Raw genomic sequence first — 23,567 nt, 5'->3', positions numbered from 1 at the left:
ATAAAATAATAACTATTTTTTATAAGAAACATTGAATTAGTGGCATTGGTATTAGCCTTTAAGAAAAAATGAAAATGAAGAGAAAAACTATAAATACTTCAACACAACTTTGCACCGTAATTGCACATTTTTGTAGTATGTAAAGAATAATCATACAATAATGCAACTTCTGCATATATTTTATAGTATTTGTGTGTATACATTTACAGTCACCCAACATCCCAAAATACCCAAAAGTAAATAAAAAATGACTAATAAAGAAAAACAAAAAATCAGTAAACAGAAAATAACAAAGGGAGAGAGTGGAGGGTTAGATCGCCAGGAAATGGGCTTCAGGATGTTAAGGAATTCCCAAATATGTGATTGATGAAAAAACTAGCCCAAAAGAACTCGCAGAACAGAAGAAAGAGAGCACAAATATCAAAGCAGAAATCAATGACAGAAAAAACCAAAATGAATTTTCACGCGACAAACATACAGTGGAAGTGCAGCAAAAAATACCCATGTGAAAAAGAAAAACCGACTAAAAATATAAAGAAAAGCAAAAGCAAAAACCCATAAAAAATGCGATGTGTAATTAGCCTAATGCCCAATAATTTTTTTTGTCTTAACCAAACAACGGCAAGTCCAAAACTTAGCTAGAAAAATTCGACTTACCCCAAACAGGGGCAAGTCAAAAATCCAGCCTAAGAAAAGAAAATTGACTTACCCCAAAGAGAGGCAAGTCAAGAAATCAGCTTAAGAAGTCATGAAACAACACAAGAAAGTAAAACAGCACAAATCTTGACACAAGAATCATGGTCTGAAAATTGACTTATCCAAATTTAAAACTCCGACGACTTACATATAGCTGAAGTGTTCTTTACTAGCTAAGTACTCCCTCCGATCTATTTTAGTCCACATATAAGTTTTGTCCGAAATCAAAGTATCTCAACTTTGACCAAACTTATAGAAAAAAGTATTAACCTTTACAATGCCAAACCAACATTGTTAGATTCACTATGAAATGTAGTTTCATAGTTTATATATTTGGTATTATAAATATTGGTATTTTTTAATATAAATTTGGTCAAACTTTGCAAAGTTTAACTTGACACAAATCTAATATGCAGAATAAAAAGGACCAGAGGGAGAGTACTACAAAAGGAAAACGACCCAGTACTACAAGGTGCAACTCGAACTGCAGTCCATGGCGACCCAGACTCCCACACCGCTCGGCAGATCCTACACGAGCTAGCCTTACATGATACGTTCCGACATAGAAGGCAACCGCCGGAAGAAGTTGATCACTGGCGCCGGCATCCGGTCCCGGAACATGGGGTGCCGGAGGTAGTAGAACCCGGCGACCACTGCCACCACCTTCATGGGCACCATGTACAGCACCATGGCCACCACGACGCAGAGCACCACGAACATCCCTGTGGCGCGCGGGTCGCGCCACGACACGAGCGCCTGCAGCCTCTCCGCCTGCGTCGCCACGTCGCCGACCATGGCCTGCAGCCGCGCTCCGACCATCCTAGCGCGGTCGTACCGCGCGCGCACCACCTCCGCCGACCTCCCGCTCGGTATCGTGTCAAACTCCTCGTCCAGCTCCTCCCTGTCAGGCGCCTCCGCCATGGACGCGCGCACGCACGGGTGCGGCGCCGGGGCGCGCGGCCTGCGCCGGTACTTCCACACGCCGACGGCGGCGACGTGGAGCGTGAGCGTCGGCACGATGAGATCCGGGTGCCACGCCAGGAGCACGAGCACGGCGTGCGCCATGGTCGTGGCCGTCGGGTTCCGCCACGACCGGGTATCCTCTGCCCACCGCGCCGCGTCGGCCACCCACGACAGCGCCGCCACGGCGCGGTTCCAGTTGGCGCGCAGCTTCCGCATGCTGAATCCCCGGGGCTCCGCCGCGTCCAGCATCCACATCGCCACCTCCCGCCGGAGCGGCGGCTCGGCGCGAGCCAGGTGACCGGCCGAGATGCGCGCCGCGGCCAGCCGAAGCGCCTCGCGGTTCACGGACGGGATCGGCCGCAGGTGGTGCATCGCCGGCAACACCGGCTGCCCGTACATGTGCAGCACGTCGAGCGCCGTCCCGGACGTGGCGAAGCGGACGGCCAGCTCGACGTCGCCCATCCTCTTTGCGCCGGAGGGCAGCATCAAGATTAGCGGGTACGTGCCGCGGTACACGCGGCCGTTCTCCAGCGTGGACAGCCGTATCCGCACCTTCCCCATCGGTCGCGAACACGCGGCGTCTTTCCCCTCGTCCGGCGGAAGCGACTGCAGCGGGTCGTCGAAGACGCCGACGGTGAGCACGGTGCACGGGTCGTACACGGGCCACGTGTACTGCTCGTTCCAGGCCGGGTCGTAGCTGTCGGAGATGGTGCGCGTGCGCGCCCACTTGGGGCCGTACTTGGCCACGGCGTACGCGTCCGTGCACCCCTTGCCGTCGGCGGTGCGCATCGGTAGGAGGCCTTTGCACCCGACGATGCCAAGCTCCAGCGCGCCGATTGGCGGGCGCCACAGCTGCCGCGCCGACGGCCGGAAGTCGCTGCTCGCGTACTGCGGCTCGTCGGCAACGTGGTAGCCCCCGTCGAGACACACGCGCACGTGCAGCCGGCCGCCGTGCATGTGCATGGCCGCCCACTTGCCCACTTTTCTCATGGCCTCGTCGGACGGGAGAAGGTCGAGCCACTTGGACGCCACCTTCCGATCGTCAACCCGCCTCTCGATGGCAGCGAGCGAGATGCTGGCCGACCCCACGGGGAAAGCTTCCTTGCCGTAGCGAACCTCGAGGGAGATGACGAAGCAGTCCTCGTCGATGAACGGCTCGGCGGCGACGAACACCAGGTCCTCGTTCCACGCCGGCCCACCGTTGCGGTTCACCGGCGTCGTGCGGGTCTTTAGGGACTGGAAGCCCAGGGTCCCGCGCACCGCGATGCCGGCGTCGCGGGGCGGCGCCGCCGTGAGCGTGTCCTGCGCCTCGATGACTGTCAGGCGCAGGAGCCAGAGCTTTGGCGAGACGTACACCTTGGCGCGCGACGCGACGGCAGCCGAGAACGACGACGCTGACGGGGAGTCCGCCTTCCACGCCTCGCCGAAGGCCTCGTCGGCCTGCGTGCCAGCCCACGTGGCGACCATCAGGTCGGCACCGGCGAGGCGGCGCCCGCCTTCCAGCCTGTACCATTGCGTGGCGAGCGGCCCGTCGGGCGGGTCGCGCGCGTGGACATCGGCGGTGTCGAAGCAGAGCCCGCCGAGGAAGCTGCGGTCGTCGGCGATGGACACATCGGCGTCGGGAGGGAGGTCCCACACAGAGACCTCGAGCGTGGGGCCCGGGGAGTCGATGGCCGGATCGCGCTTGAAAGCGAATGTCTGATCCCACTCGAAGAAGGCGCCGCGGCGCGCCTCCCGGGTGGACGCGTGCCGGCCGCCGGCGGCCACGCGCACGTGTGGGTGCGCTCCCGCCGGCAGGCCTCGCGCACGCACAACCCTGACGAACAGGTACGGCATCTTGTCCACCAGGTCGTGCTTCGATCGCTCCATCGGCACATCCGGTGGCGGCGGCGCCGGACGCGGCGGCACCGGCACCTGCCTTGGCATTGGCGTCGGGATCGGCGGCGGTGGCGGGGTCTCCTCCTCCGGCGGCCTCTCTGACGCCGCTGAATCGGAAACTGGCACCGCTTCCGAACTCAGTACCGGCTCATCTTCCGTGGCCGGGGTAGGCGCTGCCGGGTCACCGTCACCCTCTGGCGGCTTCTCCGTGTTGGCTTCGTCGCCGGCTGGTGGCGCTCCGTGTGCTTTCTCCGGCCCCTCTGCCTCTGGCGGTGGGTCCGCACACACGGGTGAAGGTGAGGCATCAGGAGCCGGCGGCGGCGCATCAACCTTGGGCGGCTCCACATCGGCCGCAGGAGGATCAGCGGCAGGCGGGTCAGGCTCCGGCGCGAGGGGCTCGTCGAGGTAGTAGACCTTGAGGCCGATGTCGCCGCGCACCCAGCTGAGGAAGCTCTTCTTCTCTAGCGGGAAGTAGATGAGCGCCTCCTCGCCCTTGCGCACGAACTGGCGCGCGTCGAGGCGGACGCGGCCGAGGAAGTTGTTGCGACGGGTGGGTGCCACCCGCACGTCGTGGAAGATGGCCACCTCGAGCGGCTCGCCGGCGACGGGGTCGATGCCGCCGGATCCGGGCCCTGGGAAGTTGAACTCGAGCGGTTCGTTCCAGGCCGGGTTGAGGTCCCGCGGCACGGTGCGCGTCTTGCGGCGCTGGCCGTCGAAGTCGGCGCGCGCGTACGGGCTCGACGTGCCCGTCCCGTCCTTCGGTAGCAGGTTCCGCGCCTCCACCACCTCCACCACCAGCTTCCTCACCGTCGCCGCCATACAGCATACGGTCGATGGAAGTCGCCTAGGGTTATTCTATCTTTTCCGGTCGGCGCAACTCAGCGGTGATCGGCGATGAGCCGAGGAGACATGGAGCTGAGTGTGTGTGTGTGTGTGTGTGTGTGTCAGTGAGTCGGAGTGGAAGACTCTAAATAGAGTCTGAGATGAGAACGCATGAAGAATAGCATGGCGGCACGCGGTGAAATGATGGTTGGTTAGTTTGTTTAATTAACTAGGCGTGAAGAGGAAAAGGAATATATAGCCTTGTAGGGCGTGGAATGAAGGTGCTTATCTTCGTTTGCAAGCATCTGTAGGTACATTTGAAAAGTGGAGCATTGTGAATAAATGACCAAGTATTTTATGCCTTGGAATCAAATATACAGCTCTTGTTGGTTTGAATTCTTAGGGTCTATTCAAAGGAATTTCACCGAAAAATTGGAGGTTTTCGATCCTTAAATTTTGTTCGAGCGCTCGCTTGATTCGAAGGATTTCCCCCTTAGAGCAACTCCAACGCGCCGACCCAAACCAACGGTGATTTTGTCCGCTTTTTGTCCGTTTAGGTTGGCCGCCAGCTCGGTGTCCGCGCTCTTTCTGATTTGGGTCGGCACTGCGTCCAACACGCATACCCATATATGTCGGCGTGGCCGGCTGGCCGCCCTTTTTCAACAAATATGCACACATTTTGCATATTTCAAGAAATAAAACATAGTTTTACAAGTCGAATAAAAATTAAATTGTCTCACATAGTTTTACAAGCCGAATAAAAAGAATACATCTATTGGTTATCAATATGACACCACATATACTCAACCAAATCATTTTGCAACTGCATGTGAGTTTTCTAATCACGCATTTTATAATGAAATTGGATGAATTGTTCAAACGTTGCCGCTCGTCCATACTCAGGCACAACATTCTCACCTTGAAACTGAAACCCTTGATCGTCGATACGTTTCGGACACTCATTTTCTACGATGTGCATGATCACCTCCCACAGTCATGCTCCAAGTCCTAGCAGGATACCGAACGACGCTCCATCGAGATTGCAAACACACCAAAGGCACGCGCGACGTCCTTCCTAGCACTCTCCTGCTCTTGGAAAAATCTTTTTCTCTTCTCTCCGACAGGGTTGGGGATTGTCTTCATAATAGTGATCCACTGAGGATAGATACCGTCACCTAGGTAGTATCCTTTGGCATAGTTGTGGCCGTTGATGGTAACATTCACCGGGGGGCTGTTACCTTCGGCAAGCCTTGCAAACACCGGCGTGCGTTGAAGCACGTTGATATCATTGTGTGATCCGGCCATGCCGAAGAAAGAGTGCCAAATTCAGAAATCTTGCGAGGCCACGGCCTCAAGTATGACAGTGCAAGACCTGACATGTCCCTTATACTGCCTTGCCAAGCAGAAGGGCAGTTCTTCCACTCACAGTACATGCAGTCTATGCTGCCAAGCATCCCTGGGAAGCCCCTGCTGGCATTCATCGCCAACAAGCAGGTTATATCTTGAGGAGTCGGCTCTCTCAAGTACTCAGGGCCAAACACAGCAATCACCCCCTCTCTAATACTCGAAATAGTCATCGTATCCGACCACCCCCTCTTTAATAGTCATCGTATCTAGGCGGGCGAGGGTTTGCTGTTGGAATGGGAGAGGATGACCAATGTGCCGCCGACTAGCGGGCCAGGGGAGGAGTAGGCGGGCGCCGCGCGCGTCCGTTTTGTGTCTGCGCCGACGCAAACGAGGCTCAAAATTGGGTCAGAAATGGGTTGGCGGGCGTACGAAAAGCGGACGCGCGTCCGTTTGGGTCGGCGCGTTGAGCCGACTTTTTTGTCCGCGTCGATCCAAACGGACGCGCGCGGACGAAATGAGTCGGTACGTTGGAGTTGCTCTTATGATTCATTTGGTCTTAATTTTGAGGAAAAAAAATTGCATCCACTCAAATCTCTTGGTAGAATTTCTTTATTTTCCTTATGCAACACCGTAGTTTTCTAATCATGCTTCATCACCGGCACTAGGGCTCCTCTCCTCTCCTAGGTGCACACTTTAATTAAAGTTCATAAAGTCCAGGAGGAGACGGAGAGATGAGATTCCAAATCCCATTCTTTATCTTTTTCTTTTTCTTAGACGCAGAATATTATTTAGGAAAAAGAAGATCCTTTCTCCGCGTCTGTGTGAAACGAGTAGGCGATGCATGGAATCGAATGCGTTGCTTTTGCATGTGTGCAGTGCAGATCTGGTTGGGGGGTGCGTTGAGTCAGAAAAGGCAAAAAGGCAGAGGCCATCCAAGCCGACCATTCCCTTTCTTTGTCCCCATCCTGCCGCCCACTATGCACATGACCGTCACTGAAACACGTATGCAAAAGCAACACACACTCGTCTGCACGAAAACCCACTAGACCTGAAGCACAACACTCAGGAAGGATACTGTTGTGATCCAGCGTCAGGTATCTCTCAAAGAAAGGGTTCAATTTCCAGAAATCCAATTTGCCTCTAGGAAGGAAGCGTATGTTCGTGCGCGTCAAAAATGTATTTTGCAATGTACAAAATATTTAATAAAAAAGATGTGTTCATTGTCATACTCAAATGCTACTTGCAAATTTTTAGGGGCAAACCTTAAGCATTTTGATCTGTGTGAAAAAACAAGTCCAATGTCGAATGATATGTCCAATGTCACACTTAATTTTATTTTTTCACCTACCAAGCACTGCTAGCCATTTCACATTAAAATTGTCAAGCACACTTGTTTTGAATTTATTGTTCATCTGCTAGCATATGCTTCCTAGAGCTAAAACGATCATCTCTAATTTCAGTTAAAAACAACACGATCTGGTACAAATTGAAGTAGAACATCAAGGATGTGGTATACTGGTATGTGTAGAGTGGTTCATATGATCGTGATAATTTTTACGAAAATGATCCAAATCTATTATTAAAGTTGTCTGAAAGTACAAAGCACCTCAAACGTAATAAAAATTACATCGAGATTCCGAGACCACCGAACAACCACTACCATCGTCAGAACAAACCGTTGACACGCCGCTGTTACACCTCCTTTACCGGAGCCGGCTTGACCTTGTCAATGACAACCACGAAGTCTTTGTGCACGTGCCCCTAAGGACCAGCGCTATGGAACCACAGTCATTACCTCTGAACCCTTTACTAGATGTGAAGCACCTGACATCAAATCTCGCCACACGACGAAAACCCTAACCTCACCGTCTCAAGGAGACGGCATGAATCTATGCCAGAGCTCCGTCGACTACATCTAGATGGACTAACTCGAGGAGGATTAGAGCCTGCAAGACAAACTTGAAGAAGAAGCACCGCCATCCGCCCGAGCGCTGCACCTACAAGGACTAAAAAAAACTCAACCTAAACTACTAAACGGACAGGAGGCACCTGGATTCCCCTCCCTGCCACTGACCACCAAAGTGGAAGAAAGAGAGGAGACGAATCCACGGGCTTGCCGGCGAAGCCTGGAGGAGAGAGTTTGCCCTATCCTTCAATGGATAGGAGACGGATAAAAACTGATATACCAAACGGATATCTTGCATGAATGGATCTTGCCGGCCTATGCAAATGGTTGATTCAACTGAAATCACCATCAATACCCAAGTCATGGCCAAATTTGGCGAGTGACCAAATTTGGCGAGTGACCGAAATTTCCTCCAGGATGTATAGGGAGGATACGCGGGATCACTCGTGAATGCTCTTATGAACACTATTTTGATATGGCATAGCAGTAAACCACGACGAGGACTATTAGATAGATAGCTTTGTCCAAACGCCTTACCATCTGATTTGCTCGTCTGTTGCTTTGTACATATCTGCCTAGACAACTTCATAGGATCCACTGCCCCAATAAGTGGTGACACATTACTAAAATGTGTTTTCAGTTCTGATGGAGGAACTACCAAATATATACATACAAAACTTAGACTGGCCAAGCCAGCGATTTTTTTCTTTTTTACAGTTTTTTTTTCTTTGATGAGACCTCGCGAGTACATGATAAGAGCATCTACAACAGACGCGCGCAGGCGCGGCGCGCTAAATTTTTTTTTACAGCGCGCGCAACGGCTGTTTTTGCGCTCGAGTCCTCAGTTGCTTCACCAGGCTGTAAATTTTAGCGCGCCGCTGTAGCGCTTTAGCAGGCGCGCTATACAACGTGCTCATACACATATGTACGCAAAAACAAGATAGTTCATAGCATAGATAGATAAAAAAAGATACAAAATGATAGCATAGATAGTTCATAGCATAGATAGATAAAAAAACGATAGTCATATTTCAACTACACGTCGTCCTCCTCCGACAACGACTCCGACTCGGTGGTGTCCTCCTCCGACTCCGACGTCGTAATGAAGGCATCAATCCACCGTTCATCGTTGGAGTGCCAGGTCGATGCTTCTTTGAGCTCGATGTTGAAGGGCGCGGCCGCCGTCCACGTACGCATGTCCTCGCGATAGGCGGCTCGCTCCGCCCTCCTCTCCGCCTTCCTTTGCGTGTAGAATTCAAGCTCGTTGATGACGTCCTTCGGGAAGCGTTGGCGCCACACCGCCATGGCCTCCTCGTCCATCTCAGCGATGCCGAGGCGGTGCTCCCGCCTCCGGTTGTCGTGACGGTACTCATCCATGACAAGCCGTGGGGGAGGCGCGAGCTCCTGCGCTTGCTCCCTCGTCGCCACGTTGGGGAAGTTCATCTCCCTACGAGGCCGCCGGAGGCGCCACGCCGCCGCGCCGTACATGCGGGCGGCCTCATGGGCGGTGTCGAATGTGCCGAGGACGAGACCCATCTCCCCGGAGCGGATCTCGGTGTAGAAGGAGCCGGAGGAGCGCGCGCGAACGCCGCGGTAGCCTGAACTTCCCCAACGGCGCAGCGGCATGGTGACGCGGCGGAGGCGAGGCGAGAAAGAGCTGCGGAGAGAGCAGCGGAGGGCGCATGGCGAGGCAGAGCGGTGGATCTAGGAAAGCGAGAGAGATCCCTCGTGAGAGACGGTGCTGTGCACAGACATGCATGTCTCTGAGAGAGAGAGCGCGCGTTACTGAGAGAGATTTGTGATGTGTGCATGCATGTGAAAAAAATGAGAGAGAGAGAATGCATGCATGACAGAGAAATTTAATAAGAGGGAGTCAGAGTGTAAGGTAAATTTCCTTTTTGACCGTGTTCAAATGTGGCCAACACAAAGTATCTCTGTCCCACAACATGCTACAGTATACTTGCAGTCTAGACGCAGTGTTATTTAGAGAAAATTACCTGAGAAAATTTTGCCATGTGTCTCTCGCAAAGCTAAAACACTAATAATGATAAAATATGCACACAATTTACACATAATTATGATTTTCATAATATGCAATAATAAGCATATAATGGTGATGTTCCGCCAAAAGGAAGATTGCTAAGAAAAAAATGAATTAGTGGCGTTGGCATTACTCTTAAAGTAGAAAGGAAAAAAAATAAACTCTGAAATAAAATTAAAATAAAGAAGTTTTCTAAGAAAAAAATAAATTAGTGGCATTTGTATTACTGTTTATGAAGAATAAAAATGAAACAAAACTACATAAACAATGGCAAAATTTGCACACAGTTTACACTTAAATTGCGTTTTTTCACAATATGCAAGAATAAGCATATAATAGTGGAATATTCTAAAAAAATGCTAAGAAGGAATGAATTAGCGGCATTTGTATTACCCTTGAGGAAGAAAGAACATAAAATAATAACTATTTTTTTTAAATAATGATTTTTCCAAAGTAAGAATGAATTACTGGTATTGATATTACACTTTAAGAAAAAACTAATAATGAGCAAAAATTGCACACAATTTAGACAGAAATTGCGCTTTTTATAATATGCAACTATAAGCATATAACAACGAAATTTTCGCAAAACATGTTTCTTAATAAGAAATGGATTAGTGGGATTGGTAAGCTTAACGAAGAAAGGAAATAAACTAAAAACTAAAAAAAAAAAAACAATGAAGTTTTATAAGAAATAATGAATAAGTGGCTTTGGTATTACCCTTTAAGAAGAAATAAAATAAAATAAAATAAAATCAAAATCAAAACAATAAAGATTCCTAGGAAAGAATTAATTAGTGGCTTTAGTATTACCCTTGAAGAAGAAATAAAATAAAATAAAAAACTAAAAAAAATCTACATAATGAAGTTTTGTAATGAAGAATGAACTAGTGGCACCAATATTATCATTTAAGAAGGAAAAATTAAAAACAAAATTAAAAACAAAGAATGATAACATCTGCATACAATATACACAAAATTACACTATTTTTAAATATGCAATAATAAGTACATAATAGAGGAATTTTCACAAAAAAGACAATGAGAGGGGTAAAATTTTCTAAGTATTCCTAAAACACATTATTTTAATTACCATGGATTTAATTATTGTGAGCTGTTACATGATAACCCAAAAGAAGAAAAATGGTCGGTTTCATGAGCTTCTAATACGTGTGGTGCTGTCACCATATAGAATAATTGAACAAAAAGATTGTAAAAATTAAAATGCTGCCATTGGTATTACCCTTCAGAAAAACAAAATATATAAATCTAGCCCGGTAAAGACAAAATCTGCATACCATTTACACATAAATTGCACTTTTTTATAATTTGCAATAATAATCATATAATAGTGAAAGTTTTGCAAAAAAAGAAGTTTTCTAAACAGGAATGAATTAGTGGCGCTATTACCATTGAAGAAGAAAGAAAAAAAAACTAAAACTAAATCAAAATAAGGAAGTTTAATATGAAAGAATGAATAAGTGATAACGCTACTACCCCTTAAGAAGAAAGAAAGTGAAAAAAAGAAACAAAGTATGATGTTTTCCAACGAAGAATGAATTAGTGACATTTATGTTACCCTTTACAAATAAAATATAATCTAAAACAACAAATGTAAAAAATTTACACACAATTTACACAAAAATTGCGCCTTTTAAAATATGCAAGAATAAGCATATAATTGTGGAATTTACACAAAATAGAAGTTTCCAAAGAAGGGATGAATTAGTGGAATTGGTATTATGCTTAATAAAGAAAGAAAATGAAATGTAAATGTGACGAATGAAATATTATAAGAACAAAAAAATGAAACCGTTTAAGAAGAAAGAAAAAAAGAAGAAAAAAACAAAGTAATGAAGTTTTCTATGGAATAATGAAACCCTTTAAGAAAAAAATACAAAAATTAAAACTAAAACATAATAATGAAGTTTTCTATGTAAGAATGAAACCCTTGAAGAAGAAAAAACATAAAAACTAAAAAATAATAATGAAGTTTTCTAGGGGAAAATGAAACCCTTTAAGAAGAAAGAAAATTAAAAAATAACTTGCACACAAGTATGCCCTAAAATTGCACTTTTGTAATATGCAAAAAATAAGCATATACAGTGCAATTTTTGCTCTCTACTATAATTAAGTCACATGGTTTATCATACTTGCTTGTATACTTAGTTGCAAACACAAAAATAAAAATAACTAAGAAGAAGTCAAGTATAGTGGCATTGGTACCACCCTTTAAGAAGAAGCAAAATAAATATAATAATGATAAAATTTGCACATAATTTACACATAAATTGCAATTTTTTAGTTATGTAAGAATAAACATATAATAGTGTATTTTACATAAAAACAAAGTTTTTAAACAAGGCATGAAGTAGTGGCATTGGTATCATCCTTAAAAACAGTAAATGAATTAAAAATTAAACATAATAAAACAAATAAAATTTTCTAAGGGAGAGTAAATTAGTGAAATTGATATTACTCTTAAGAAGAAAGAAAATAAAATAAAACTTGCACACAACTTTGCAGTGAAATTGCACTTTTTATAATATACAGTGAATACACATTTAATAATGCAACTTTAGCAATCTACTATAATTTACCCAAAATATTGTATAGTAATTTCATGCATACATACACATAACAATATAAAATTGTATTTAATTAGCGAAACAGTTATCATTGTTATTTCCCTTAAAGAATAAATAAAATTAAAAAAACCACACAATTAGCAAAAAAATGCACTTCTTACAATTTATAGAATAAATATATAAGAGTGAAGTTTCCGTACTCTAATGTAATTTGTACATGTATACATTTACACACACACACTCAACATTCGGAAATACATGTAAAGAAAAAAAACTCAACTGAAAAATAGAAAAATAGAAGTGTACACGTTGAGAAAACAAAAGCAAACTCATGGAAAAAAGCATGCACACACGAAAATCCAGTCTAAGAAGGAAATTAACTGACCCAAAATAGGGGTCAGTCTAATCCAAACAGCCCATTACACCAGCAAAACAGGACATTAAAAAGAAAAACTACACAAATGTTAAAGTACAATCCAATGACCAGGAAATCGACTGACCACAAAACTAAAAGTCAGCGATACGTGCCTATCTCTCCCTCGGGCCACCGCTTGAGATGGTTCTAGCCCTCTCAGATGGTCGCCTCTTCCGCCCATCTTTTCTTTTTCTCATCGCGACCGATCGACCAGGACTATGAGGGAGAGCGGGAGAAGCGAGGGGAATAGCCAACACCAAACAGATGAAGAAGAGGAAGCCGTCGGGCCGCCAGACCACGCACCGCTCTTCCTGGGTCTCTTCTCCTCTTTTTTTTTTCTCAATTCTTGTAGATAAGGTAAAGGAGAGGCCGTCAAAATCGGCCACCCTCTTCTCTCCCCCGATTCTCACCGCGCAGCGCCCCTGGTTCAGCATGGGAGGTAGCCTGGATGTGTCGACTGCGGCAACTCGTCAACGGCCGAAGGTGAAGAAGAGACAATCCATCGAGGTCGTCGGCGAGGCCGACAAGCGACCAACACAGTAGCCGCATCAACATCACACCAAGTCCCTGAAGTAAGAGGAGGAAGAACAGACGCAGCCACAACCATGCCCAACATGTGTACCACTCAGGTAACACACATTCTAGTCCGGTTCAATCTACCAATTACATATATAGATATATGCTAGAAGGACCGTGCTGTTATGGATGCTTATACTGGTAAATCTATCTCCTATTATCTCACATAAGTTGACAATTAAGATATAAGCTGGGTTGGAGGGAGGGGGTCAAAACCTTCTGTATGAATTGTACTCCCTCCGTTTTTATTTACTCCGCATATTAGATTTGACTAAAGTCAAATTTCATAAAGTTTGACAAAGTTTATAGATAAAAATACGAACATTTACAATAGCAAATCTATATGATGTGAAAGTGTATTCAATAATGAATCTAATGGTATCGATTTGTTATTTTATATTTAATATTTTTGTCTATAAACTGTGTCAAAATTTACAAAATTTGACTTTGACTAAAGCTAATATGCAGAGTAAATAAAAACAAAGAGAGTATATGATCTAAAGAACCTAATTGTTGGCCGAATAAAACAAAATGTTTAACAGCATCTCCATGGAGCAAGTCAAACAAATTTAGTGGTCAAGAACATATTCAATTTGTATATCAAAAGAAAAAAGACATGTTTAATAATATATAGGAAATCTAAAATGAAATCCGACTCCTCACGGCAGTAAGTCGCAATTATTCATCCATGCATATTAATAACCTCCAGGTTAAGTATATGTTGGACCCTAATTACAATAATTTGGATTTAATAATATGATGAAAGAAGGATATATTCCACTGTCCAATGTGAAGCACAACAAACCAATCAGAAAGCCCATATGGTAGAAAACGACTGAAAAGTAGAACAGTCACACAATGTTGATTATACCGCAGACTTCACCACCGATGAGCACGTAAACATAAGTCACACATACATGCTAAAGAAAATACACTGATGATAGGAGCAGGTGAAATCGAATTTACAGAAATTCCGATTGATATAGTTACATAATTATATTAAAATATATGAGAGGCTATGAAATTCAGGTGCCTTAGCCAATGCAAGCGAGTGAAATTAGCATCCACTTGCCAACTTACAGATGTACACAATATGCAGTGCATTTGAAATGCATGTGACGATTATGTGATTATGTCATGCTGACAACACAATGTAAATATATCCGTCAAGCATCCGCTAGGTGCCTAGGTAAATGGATGGTGCCAACGAAGAATCAGATCATGGTATCTCTTAAAACATATATTTGAGAATAAGACCTAAATTGAGGTAGATCATCGTATTTCTTAAAACAATATTAGGTGCAGTCTACAATCTGAACTTAGTCTTGGTTTATTTTGTGGCAATTTAGGATATGGGTACGAGGTCAAGGCAAACAGTCAATACAAATTCGTCACGATGGGAGCATGTAGATTGCTAAAGTACAATATATTGTCAAAGTTATGAATTGGAACCTATGTCAAAACCCAAAATGACATTTATAATAATATAATAATGAACCTAGACGTGCCAATGCGCAGGTAACTCCGACTAGTTTTGTAAGTCTGAACCAACTTAATGTCACATTCGCATATATTCGGGGATGGGGTAGAAGATAGAAGGAGGGGATTGCAATGCTGGAAATCATAAAGTTTTTCCCCAAATTAAGTTTTATACACGGGTGAAGCATCAGGTGCCGGCGGCGGTGCATTAACTTTGCGCGGTTCCCGCATGGGCCGCAGGCGGTTCAGGCTCCGGCGCGAAGGGCTCGTCGAGGTAGTGGACCGTGAGCCCGATGTCGCCGCGCACCCAGCTGAAGTAGCTCTGCTTCTCGAGCGGGAAGTAGTTGAGCGTCTCCTCGCCCTTGCGCACGAACTGGCGCGCGTCTCGGCGGACGCGGCCGAGGAAGTTGTTGCGACGGGTGGGTGCCACCCGCACGTCGTGGAAAATGGTCACCTCGAGCTCCTCGCCGGCGACGGGGTGGATGCCGCCGTATTCGGGCCACGGGAAGTTGAACACGAGCGGCTCATTCCAGACCGGGTTGAGATCCCGCGGCACGGTGCGCGTCTTGCGGTGCTGGCCGTCGAAGTCGAGCGCGCGCGTACGGGCTCGACATGCCCGTCCCGTCCTTTGGCAGCAGTTTCCGCGCCTCCACCACCTCCACCACCAGCTTCCTCACCGTCGCCGCCATGGCGCCATGCATACAGCATACGGTCGATACAAGTCGTCTAGCTAGCTAGGATTATTCTATCTTGTCCGGTCGGGGCAAGTCAACGGTGATTCGCCAGTGAGCTGAGGAGACATGGAGCTGAGTGTGTGTGTCAGTGAGTCGGAGTGGAATGATTTTGTTAGTCCGTTTGTAAAAGGATTACATAGACTTGTAGGGCGTGGAACGAAGGTGCTTATCTTCGTGTGCAAGCATCTGCAGGTATATTTGAAAAGTGGAGCATAATATTTATTGTAAATAAATTAGCAAGTATTTTATGCCCTTAGAATAAAATATGCACCTCTTGATGGTTTGAAATTCTTAGGGCTGATTCAAAGAAATTTAACGGAAATTTTGGAAGATTTGGATTTTTAGGATTTTTTTTTCTTGCATTGGTTGTTTGATTCGTTGGATTGAAATATTTTTTCCTTACAATTCATTTGAACTCATTTTTGAAGAAAAAATCATCCACTCAAACTTCTTTGTAGAATTTCTTTGTTTTTCCTATGCAACACTGCATCTAAATTCATGTAGGATTCAAGATACCATGACACTATAATTCTACATTTTCCCCTATTCTGCGTTAAGAATCATGTGAATCAGATGTGGGCCTTATGCACATTAGAAAGTCCATTGTAAATAAAATCTTGTAGGAAATTTATAGGACATAGATCCTTAGGAATTTTGGAGGAAATAGATCCTTAGGAATTTTTCCGCATTGGTCGTTTGATTCGTGGGATTGAATTTTTTCCTTAGGATTCATTTGGATTTTATTTTCAAGGAAAAAAAGTTCCATCCACCCAAACCTCTTGTAGAATTTCTTTGTTTTTCCTATGCAACACTCTATCTAAATTCATGTAGGGTTCAAGATGAGAGGACACTCTAATCCTTTATTTTTCCTCTTTGTGTGTTTTGAGAATCCAATGACACAAATGAGACCCTTATGCACTTTAGAAAGTTCCCTCCACATTAATCATCTATTACCTTTTTTATTTAGTGGGAAAACACTTTCGATGTATCCATCAACCGTCAAGACAATACAAAGAACACTAGAAGTATATAAATTACATCCATGTTCGTGGACCACATAGCGACTATTACAAGCACTGTACTGAGATGAAGATGCACCATCGTCATCGCCCTCCCTCATCGGAGCCGGGCAAACCTGTTAGTAGATGGTCGGGATGTCATCGTGCTAAGGCCCCACAACACAAACGCAACAAATGCTGCCGATGAAGAGAAGCAAAGATCGAAATGATCCAACCTGTAGAAACACGAACACTGACAAACGAAGATCCGATCCAAGAGGATCCACCGAGGAAAATACCTACCAAATCCCGTGAGATCCACCGAAGATACACCTCCACACACCCTCTAACGATGCTAGATGCGCCATCGGGACGAGGACTAGGCTGGCAAAACCTTATTGTATCTTCACGGAGTCGTCGTCACCTCACCTTCCTAAGCAGGAAACGAATCCTAACCAAACTAAAGAAAAAAAAACTAAAAATAAAGCCCTCCTGCAGACAAGTGTCGAGATCCACCATGCCACCATTGGCTCTAAGAGCACCTACAACTAGACTCCGCAAATTGATCTGGCGGGCGCAGGACCACTGATCGGATAGGAGAAAGAAGGAAAAAGTTGACCCAACCGGACCCCTTAAAGCCTCCTTAAATGCTTGTGTTGTCTGACAATCCTCATATTGACCTCATGTATGGGATGAGGATTAGGAGTGCCTGTGCGCGTCCTGCCAATGATACTGCGTCTGCCACATAGGATTTGGCCCACCACAGAGCATATTTTTCCTTTCTTTATTTTTTTTCTTTCTCCCTCCTTCTCAACCAATCACATGCATGTGACCGGATGCATAGGGGAAAAAGTGAGGGACATGGCTGCGTGGACAGACAAATAGGGAGTCAAAACAAACGCGCCCGGACACTGACCGTGCGCATCCGCAGACGTTTGAGGGACCAAATTTGCCTAGTCAGGCTGTAGATGCCCTAAAGCCATACGAGGCGAGGCAGATCGGTAGCGACGCCAACGGAAGGTAGGGAAACCTTATCGCTTATGTTTCCAAGAGTCAAATCACGTATCACTCCTATACCGTGTTATTTGAATTTAAAACATTTTTGCTAAAGCACATCTAGACGTGCCCTAACTATTGCACATCTAAGCCCTGTATCATAGACTTTACGTGAAGATTCGTACTGGCATTTTCCGTTTGTCCTTTTTTTTCTTTTTAGTTTAGTCGAGTCATTTAGATGTGTAATCACTAGGACATATCTAGATGTGCCCTATAAAGACTCAATTTTAAATTTCCAACATACAATTAGTTCATGTGATTTGGTGCCGCCAAGTTCGCACGGATTGGCTTGTTGCTTACGTGTTCTTTTTCTTTGCTTTTCTAAACGATGGTTCATGTAATTTGATTTTCATGTCTTTTGAAAACCTACTTAGATTCCTATCAAACCCAGGTGTCTTATTTCTGCATTTGTGTTCGGTTTTTGTTGATGCAATAAAAAAGGTCACGAACTTCATATGCACGCAACGGAACCAATTGACCCAAGACCAGTCATTGAACCACAGAGCCCCCACCGAGGATCTGGAATCTACTAGGGAAAGTTGCTTCATCACTGGCACTAGACCACCTCTCCTCCTCTCCTAGGTGCACACTTTAATTAAAGTTCATAAAGTCCAGGAGGAGACGGAGAGATAAGATTCTAAACTGACGCGGCTTTTTTCTCCTAGGTGCATATGCACCCATTGTCGAAAACACACATTTTGAAAAATTGAAAAATTCGAAACAAAAATCCCGCGTGTATATCCGGACATTTTATGTCCGTTCACAAGGTTTGGGTGAAAAACGACTTTTTTGTGGCTTGTGTAAAAAAGATAAAGAAATGCCTCGTGAATAGTTAGAATGAAGCATCAGAAATTGTCTTTTTTACACAAGCCACAAAAAACGTCGTTTTTCACCGAAATCTTGTGAATGGACATAAAATGTCCGGATATACACGCGGGATTTTTGTTCCGATTTTTTCAACTTTTCGAAATGTGTATTTCGACAATGGGTGCATATGCACGTAGGAGCAAAAGGGAATATCCCATTCCAAACCCTCTTCTCGGTTTATCTTCTTTCAAATTCAGAATATTATAGGAGTATTTCAGAAAAAAAGAAGATCCTTTCTCACCGTGTGTGTGTGAAACGAGTAGGCGATACACGGAATCGAACGCGTTGCTTTTGCATGTGTGCAGTGCTCGCTCCTCCTTTTGCATGTTTGCAGACCTGGCTGACGATGGCAAAGCAGTGAGTTGAGTCAGGAAAGGCGAAAAGGCAGAGGCCATCCACGCCGACCATTTCCCTTTCTTTGTCCCCATCCTGCCGCCCACTATTGCCCCTCGCCTGCTATGCACATGATGACCTTCAATACCCGTCCCATTCCAGGCTTTTCACATTCACCTGCCTGAGATTTTCTCTATCGAGAGCACGTAAGTTGCTGCATGCCTTAGCTTTAAGAAGACAGACGATAGATGGTTAAATACAATAATACAGTCAAGCTCCCACCACGGCCGGTGAGGAGCGAACATCACTCCAACTCAAACGCACACAAAACAACTCCAATGCTAAAGCGTCTGTCCTAAACTGATCAATAAAGCCACATCTCCACTAAGAACATCTCCAGACCCTTTCAAAGCCAACCCTTAAAAACTGGGCCGGAAAGAACAGACACCGTGTTACGAACTGTATACGAAACGATACAACAAGCAATCGTCCTGCTCTGGCCAAACCCGTCCCTTCTCCGGCCCTGCTCCCCCCCCTGCCGTGCCGCACCTCAGCCATGCCCGCCCCGGCCGCCACCCGCCCCTGCCCGTCCAACCCCAGCCATGCATCCCCTGTCCCGGCCGCGCCCCGCCCCGGCCATGCCCGCCCTTGTTGCGCCTCTCCCGCCCCGGCCGTGCCTCTCTCGCCCTTCTCCGGTGCCGCCCCGCCTTGATTCGGGCCGCCGGCGGCCTGCTCCACCCCGCCCGTGGCCGGCCCCGCCTTGGTGGTGAAGGTCAAGGCGACCACTATTTGGACCGGCGGCGACAAATTCCGGTGGGCGGCGACCTTTTCCGATGTGCGACGACGGATTCTGGCGAGTTTCGGGTTGGTTCCAGCCAGTTCTGCGGCGGCACATCTACTCCAACGAGGTTTGACAGTTTACCGATTGGAACTGTATACTGCCTTCCAACCTGTACATATAAGGTTTTCGTGGATGGATTCTCAGTGCCCCTTCAAAATTTAAGGGTCGATCGAACTTTACGGGATCTGCTAAGGACCGTTTTTTGACCGAAACTGTAAATGCCGGATTTTTTACAGGTTTGACCGCTTATACAGGGTCTGCTAGAGATGCTCTAACACCGGTCACCTCCAAAAAGCAATAGCTCCCAACTCTTTTGCCGACACTCCAATGACCCTTGATTGTCGAAAAAAGTTGGCAAATGATTGGCGAGACTCGGACGGCCTCGAGAAAGTCATCACGTTGGAATCACCCGCGACGACGTACAAAGCGCATTCGATGAATAACCCAGAACCACGGCGAACACCGAACAAACAGGGACCTCCCAGCCATGTCTCCAAAACAATGCTCCTAACAGAGCCCAACGTCAAGGACGCCACTGTCACCGGTCCGGATCCGAACCTAGGCTTTCGCCCAGAGGCAACCAGACAAGTGAGAGAGAGCAAGGTGCCGACAGACCACAACGACGTCTTCGAGAAGGGGAAACAACACCCATAGTCGCCGTCGCCGCTGGCATCGACTAAAGCCGCGCATGCCGTTCATCCGAAACATCGCACACGTGCCTCCCTGCCACTGGAATGAGGCACGCCATCCATGTTTGTTCACTCTGCCGCCGCTGTAGCACATCACAGAAGAAGTCGCCTTGTCGTGCCCCACCACACCACGGTCAGAAACGGACAACACCTCCACACCGAGCCACCACCGCAACCAAGAACATCACCATGGTGGCAAGTAGCCGCCGAGACCCGCCGACAACACACCAGCCACTCTATCGAAGACACCCCACAGGCCGAGATCAAACCCGCAGCGCAGTCCAGATCCACGGCTAGCCAACAATGTTGGGAACTCCACGCGCCAGCCAAGGCGTCCAAACCCCCGAATCCAGGCGAACATGGCCGCGGCCACGACCAAGCCACTAGTTGTCGCACTCCCGAACTCCCGAACAAACACGAATTTGGCCCAGCCGACCCGAGCCACCACAAAACGCGCCAAGCCGGCAAGGGCCTGCATGCTCCGCTGCACCACGCTGCTACCGGCCAGCTTGCTTGGCTGAGCCGCCACCTGCATGCGTGCTCCAATATGCCTCAACACGCCAGCCTCCGAATCATGCTGCCACGGCGGAAGCAGCAGCGCCGCCGTCACCCGCACTCCAAGAGAGAGGCAAGGGAGATTCTGCGACTTCTTGAGCTTGCGTTGGTTTTTTCCTTGAAGAGGAAAGGGTGATGCAGCAAAGTAGAGATAAGTATTTCTCTCAGTTTGAGAACCAAGGTATCAATCCAGTAGGAGGTACAAGCAAGTCTCCAATCTATGCACCTGCACAAACAATCAAACACTTGCACTCAACGTGATAAAGGGGTTGTCAATCCCTTCACGGTCAATTGCAAGGATGAGATCTGATAGATATATATATAAAAGATTACTAAAACGTAAAACAAAGTAAAAACAAATAAATTGCAGCAAGGTATTTTTGGGTTTTTTGGTTTATAGATCTGAAAATATATGATGGAAAATAGACCCAGGGCCCATAGTTTCACTAGAGGCTTCTCTCTTGAAAGAAAACATACAATGGGTGAACAAATTACTGTCGAGCAATTGATAGAGAAGCGCAAAGTTATGACGATATCCAAGGCAATGATTCTAAATATAGGCATCATGTCTGTGTTAAGTAGATCGACTCCTGCCTGTATCTACTACTATTACTCCACACATCGACCGCTATCCAGCATGCATCTAGAGTATGAAGTTCATAAGAACGGAGTAACGCCTTAAGTAAGTTGACATGATGTAGAGGGTAAATTCAAGCAATATGATGAAAACCCCATCTTTTTACCCTTGATGGCAACGATACAATACGTGCCTCTCTACCCCTACTTTGTCACTCGGTGAGGACACCGCAAGATTGAACCAAAAACTAAGCACATCTCACATTGCAAGAAATACCAATCTAGTTGGACAAACCAAACCGATAATTCAAAAAGAAATACAAAGATATCAAATCATGCATATAGGAATTCATAAAAGACTCAAACAATATTCATAGATAATCTGATCATAAATCCACAATTCATTGGATCTCGACAAACACACCGCAAAACAATATTACATTAGATAGAACTCCAAGAACATCGAGGAGAACATTGTATTGAAGATCATAGAGAGAGAAGAAGCCATCTAGCTACTAGCTATGGACCCGTAGGTCTGTGGTAAACTACTCACACTTCATCGGAAGGGCAATAGGGTTGATGTAGATGCCCTCCGTGATCGAATCCCCCTCCGGGAGATCGCTGAAAAAGGCCCCAAGATGGGATCTCACGGAAACAGAGGCTTGCGGCGGCGGAAAAGTATTTTGGTGGACGCCTCTGGTGATTTGGGAATATTTGAGAATTTATAGGCCAAAGATTAGGGTTGGAGGAGCTCCGAGGGGCCCACAAGCCCTCGACCCCCCTAGGGCGTGCCCCTGAGGCTTGTGGCCGCCTCGGGAATCCTCTGACTTCATCTCCAAGTCCTACGTGTGTCTTTTGGTCCAAGAAAAATCATCACGAAAGTTTTATTCCGTTTGGACTCCGTTTGGTATTCCTTTTCTGTAAAACTCAAAAATAAGGAAAAAACAGAAACTAGCACTGGGCTCTAGGTTAATAAGTTAGTCCCAAAAATAATATAAAATAGCATATTAGTGCATATAAAACATCCAAAACAGATAATATAATAGCATGGAACAATAAAAAATTATAGATACGTTGGAGACGTATCAGATTCCGCCGTCGTCGTCACGTGGGCTTTGCCCGGCGGCGACGGCAGGGGATGGGTGGTTTGGAGGGCAGTGCCCGATGGCTAGGGTTTGCGTGCCCAGGTCGTTCCACAAGGGAGGGGCGACACAGGGGTGTTCTTAGTGTAGTAGCAACTTACCTGCCTGAAAATTCACTTGACCTGAAGCACGACTGTGTTTCAACGTTTGGAATCTCTCAGGAAAGGTCTCCCAACTAAGAGCAACTCCAACACGCCGACCCAAATAGAAACACGTTTTGTCCGTTTGGGTCGGCTGCCCGCTCGTCGTCCGTCCCCTTTTGCGTTTGGGTTAGCCTTGCGCCCAACGCACGGATGCATTTTCGTCCTCACGCCTTATCATCCGGCGTCGGGCCCTCTCTCCTTCGAGACAGTGTGATCTTGTTCCATTTGGGTCGGCTGCACGCATGATAGTTGCAGTTATTAGATATATAGCTTTGTCGAAACGCGCCTTATCATCTGATTCTCGTTTGGTGCGACATGCAGATCTGCCTAGATAACTTCAAAGGATCTAATTGCCCCGATAAGTGGTGACACAATGCTTTTTATAATTTGTCTAAAGCAGGAATCCTAGAAGCGACATCGTTGTAAACTTCTGAAGAGCTAAAGTGAACCTCGAATGGGAACATTTAAAATTTTGCAACCCAAATGAGCATATCTACAAGCATGACACACGAAACACCACATTACTAGAAATGTAGGGAGGTACTATCAAAGAGGTAGCAGTAAGCAAGGTCAAAAGGTCCTATTTGTTTTGGCCTCAGTTGGTTTCGAATCATTTGCGGGTTCACATCACTGGAGGTTAATCAGCTTTGCCACTGAGGTACACCTGAACATGCTTCAAGCAATTGCACTGAAAATGGTTCGAATTTCGATTCACTGGCAAAACTGATTCCAAATAGGGCAGTGATCTGCGCCGGTGCACCGGCCCAACTGTTGGGACGGTCTAGCCCCAGCCGCCCGATGCAGCGAGATTCAACCGTCCGATCCTGCGCGCGTTGACTTTCTCATCTTCTTCTTCCTCCCGCACGCAGCGCGAGCGCTGCCCCCTTCTGCTGGACATCCACCCGGCTGACGGTGACCACCC

General features: G+C 46.4%; 1 protein-coding gene across 1 annotated transcript; it reads right to left on the bottom strand.

Moving 5' to 3' along the window:
- Positions 1-949: 949 nt before the first annotated feature.
- Positions 950-4,594, bottom strand: LOC123123445 (FT-interacting protein 7). The gene has a single exon (XM_044543951.1). The coding sequence runs from the start codon at positions 4,354-4,356 to the stop codon at positions 1,240-1,242; it is 3,117 nt and encodes a 1,038-aa protein (XP_044399886.1). The 5' UTR covers positions 4,357-4,594; the 3' UTR covers positions 950-1,239.
- Between the last annotated feature and the right edge of the window lie 18,973 nt (positions 4,595-23,567).

This window comes from Triticum aestivum, chromosome 5D, assembly GCF_018294505.1.
Source record: "Triticum aestivum cultivar Chinese Spring chromosome 5D, IWGSC CS RefSeq v2.1, whole genome shotgun sequence".
In the NCBI taxonomy this organism is placed as follows: domain Eukaryota; kingdom Viridiplantae; phylum Streptophyta; class Magnoliopsida; order Poales; family Poaceae; genus Triticum; species Triticum aestivum.
Note: the sequence above shows the minus strand (reverse complement) of the source record. Positions and strands in the feature narration are given on the sequence as shown.

Coding starts and splice junctions, on each gene's coding strand:
- LOC123123445 (XM_044543951.1), bottom strand. CDS start 4,356: ATGGCGGCGACGGTGAGGAAGCTGGTGGTGGAGGTGGTGGAGGCGCGG.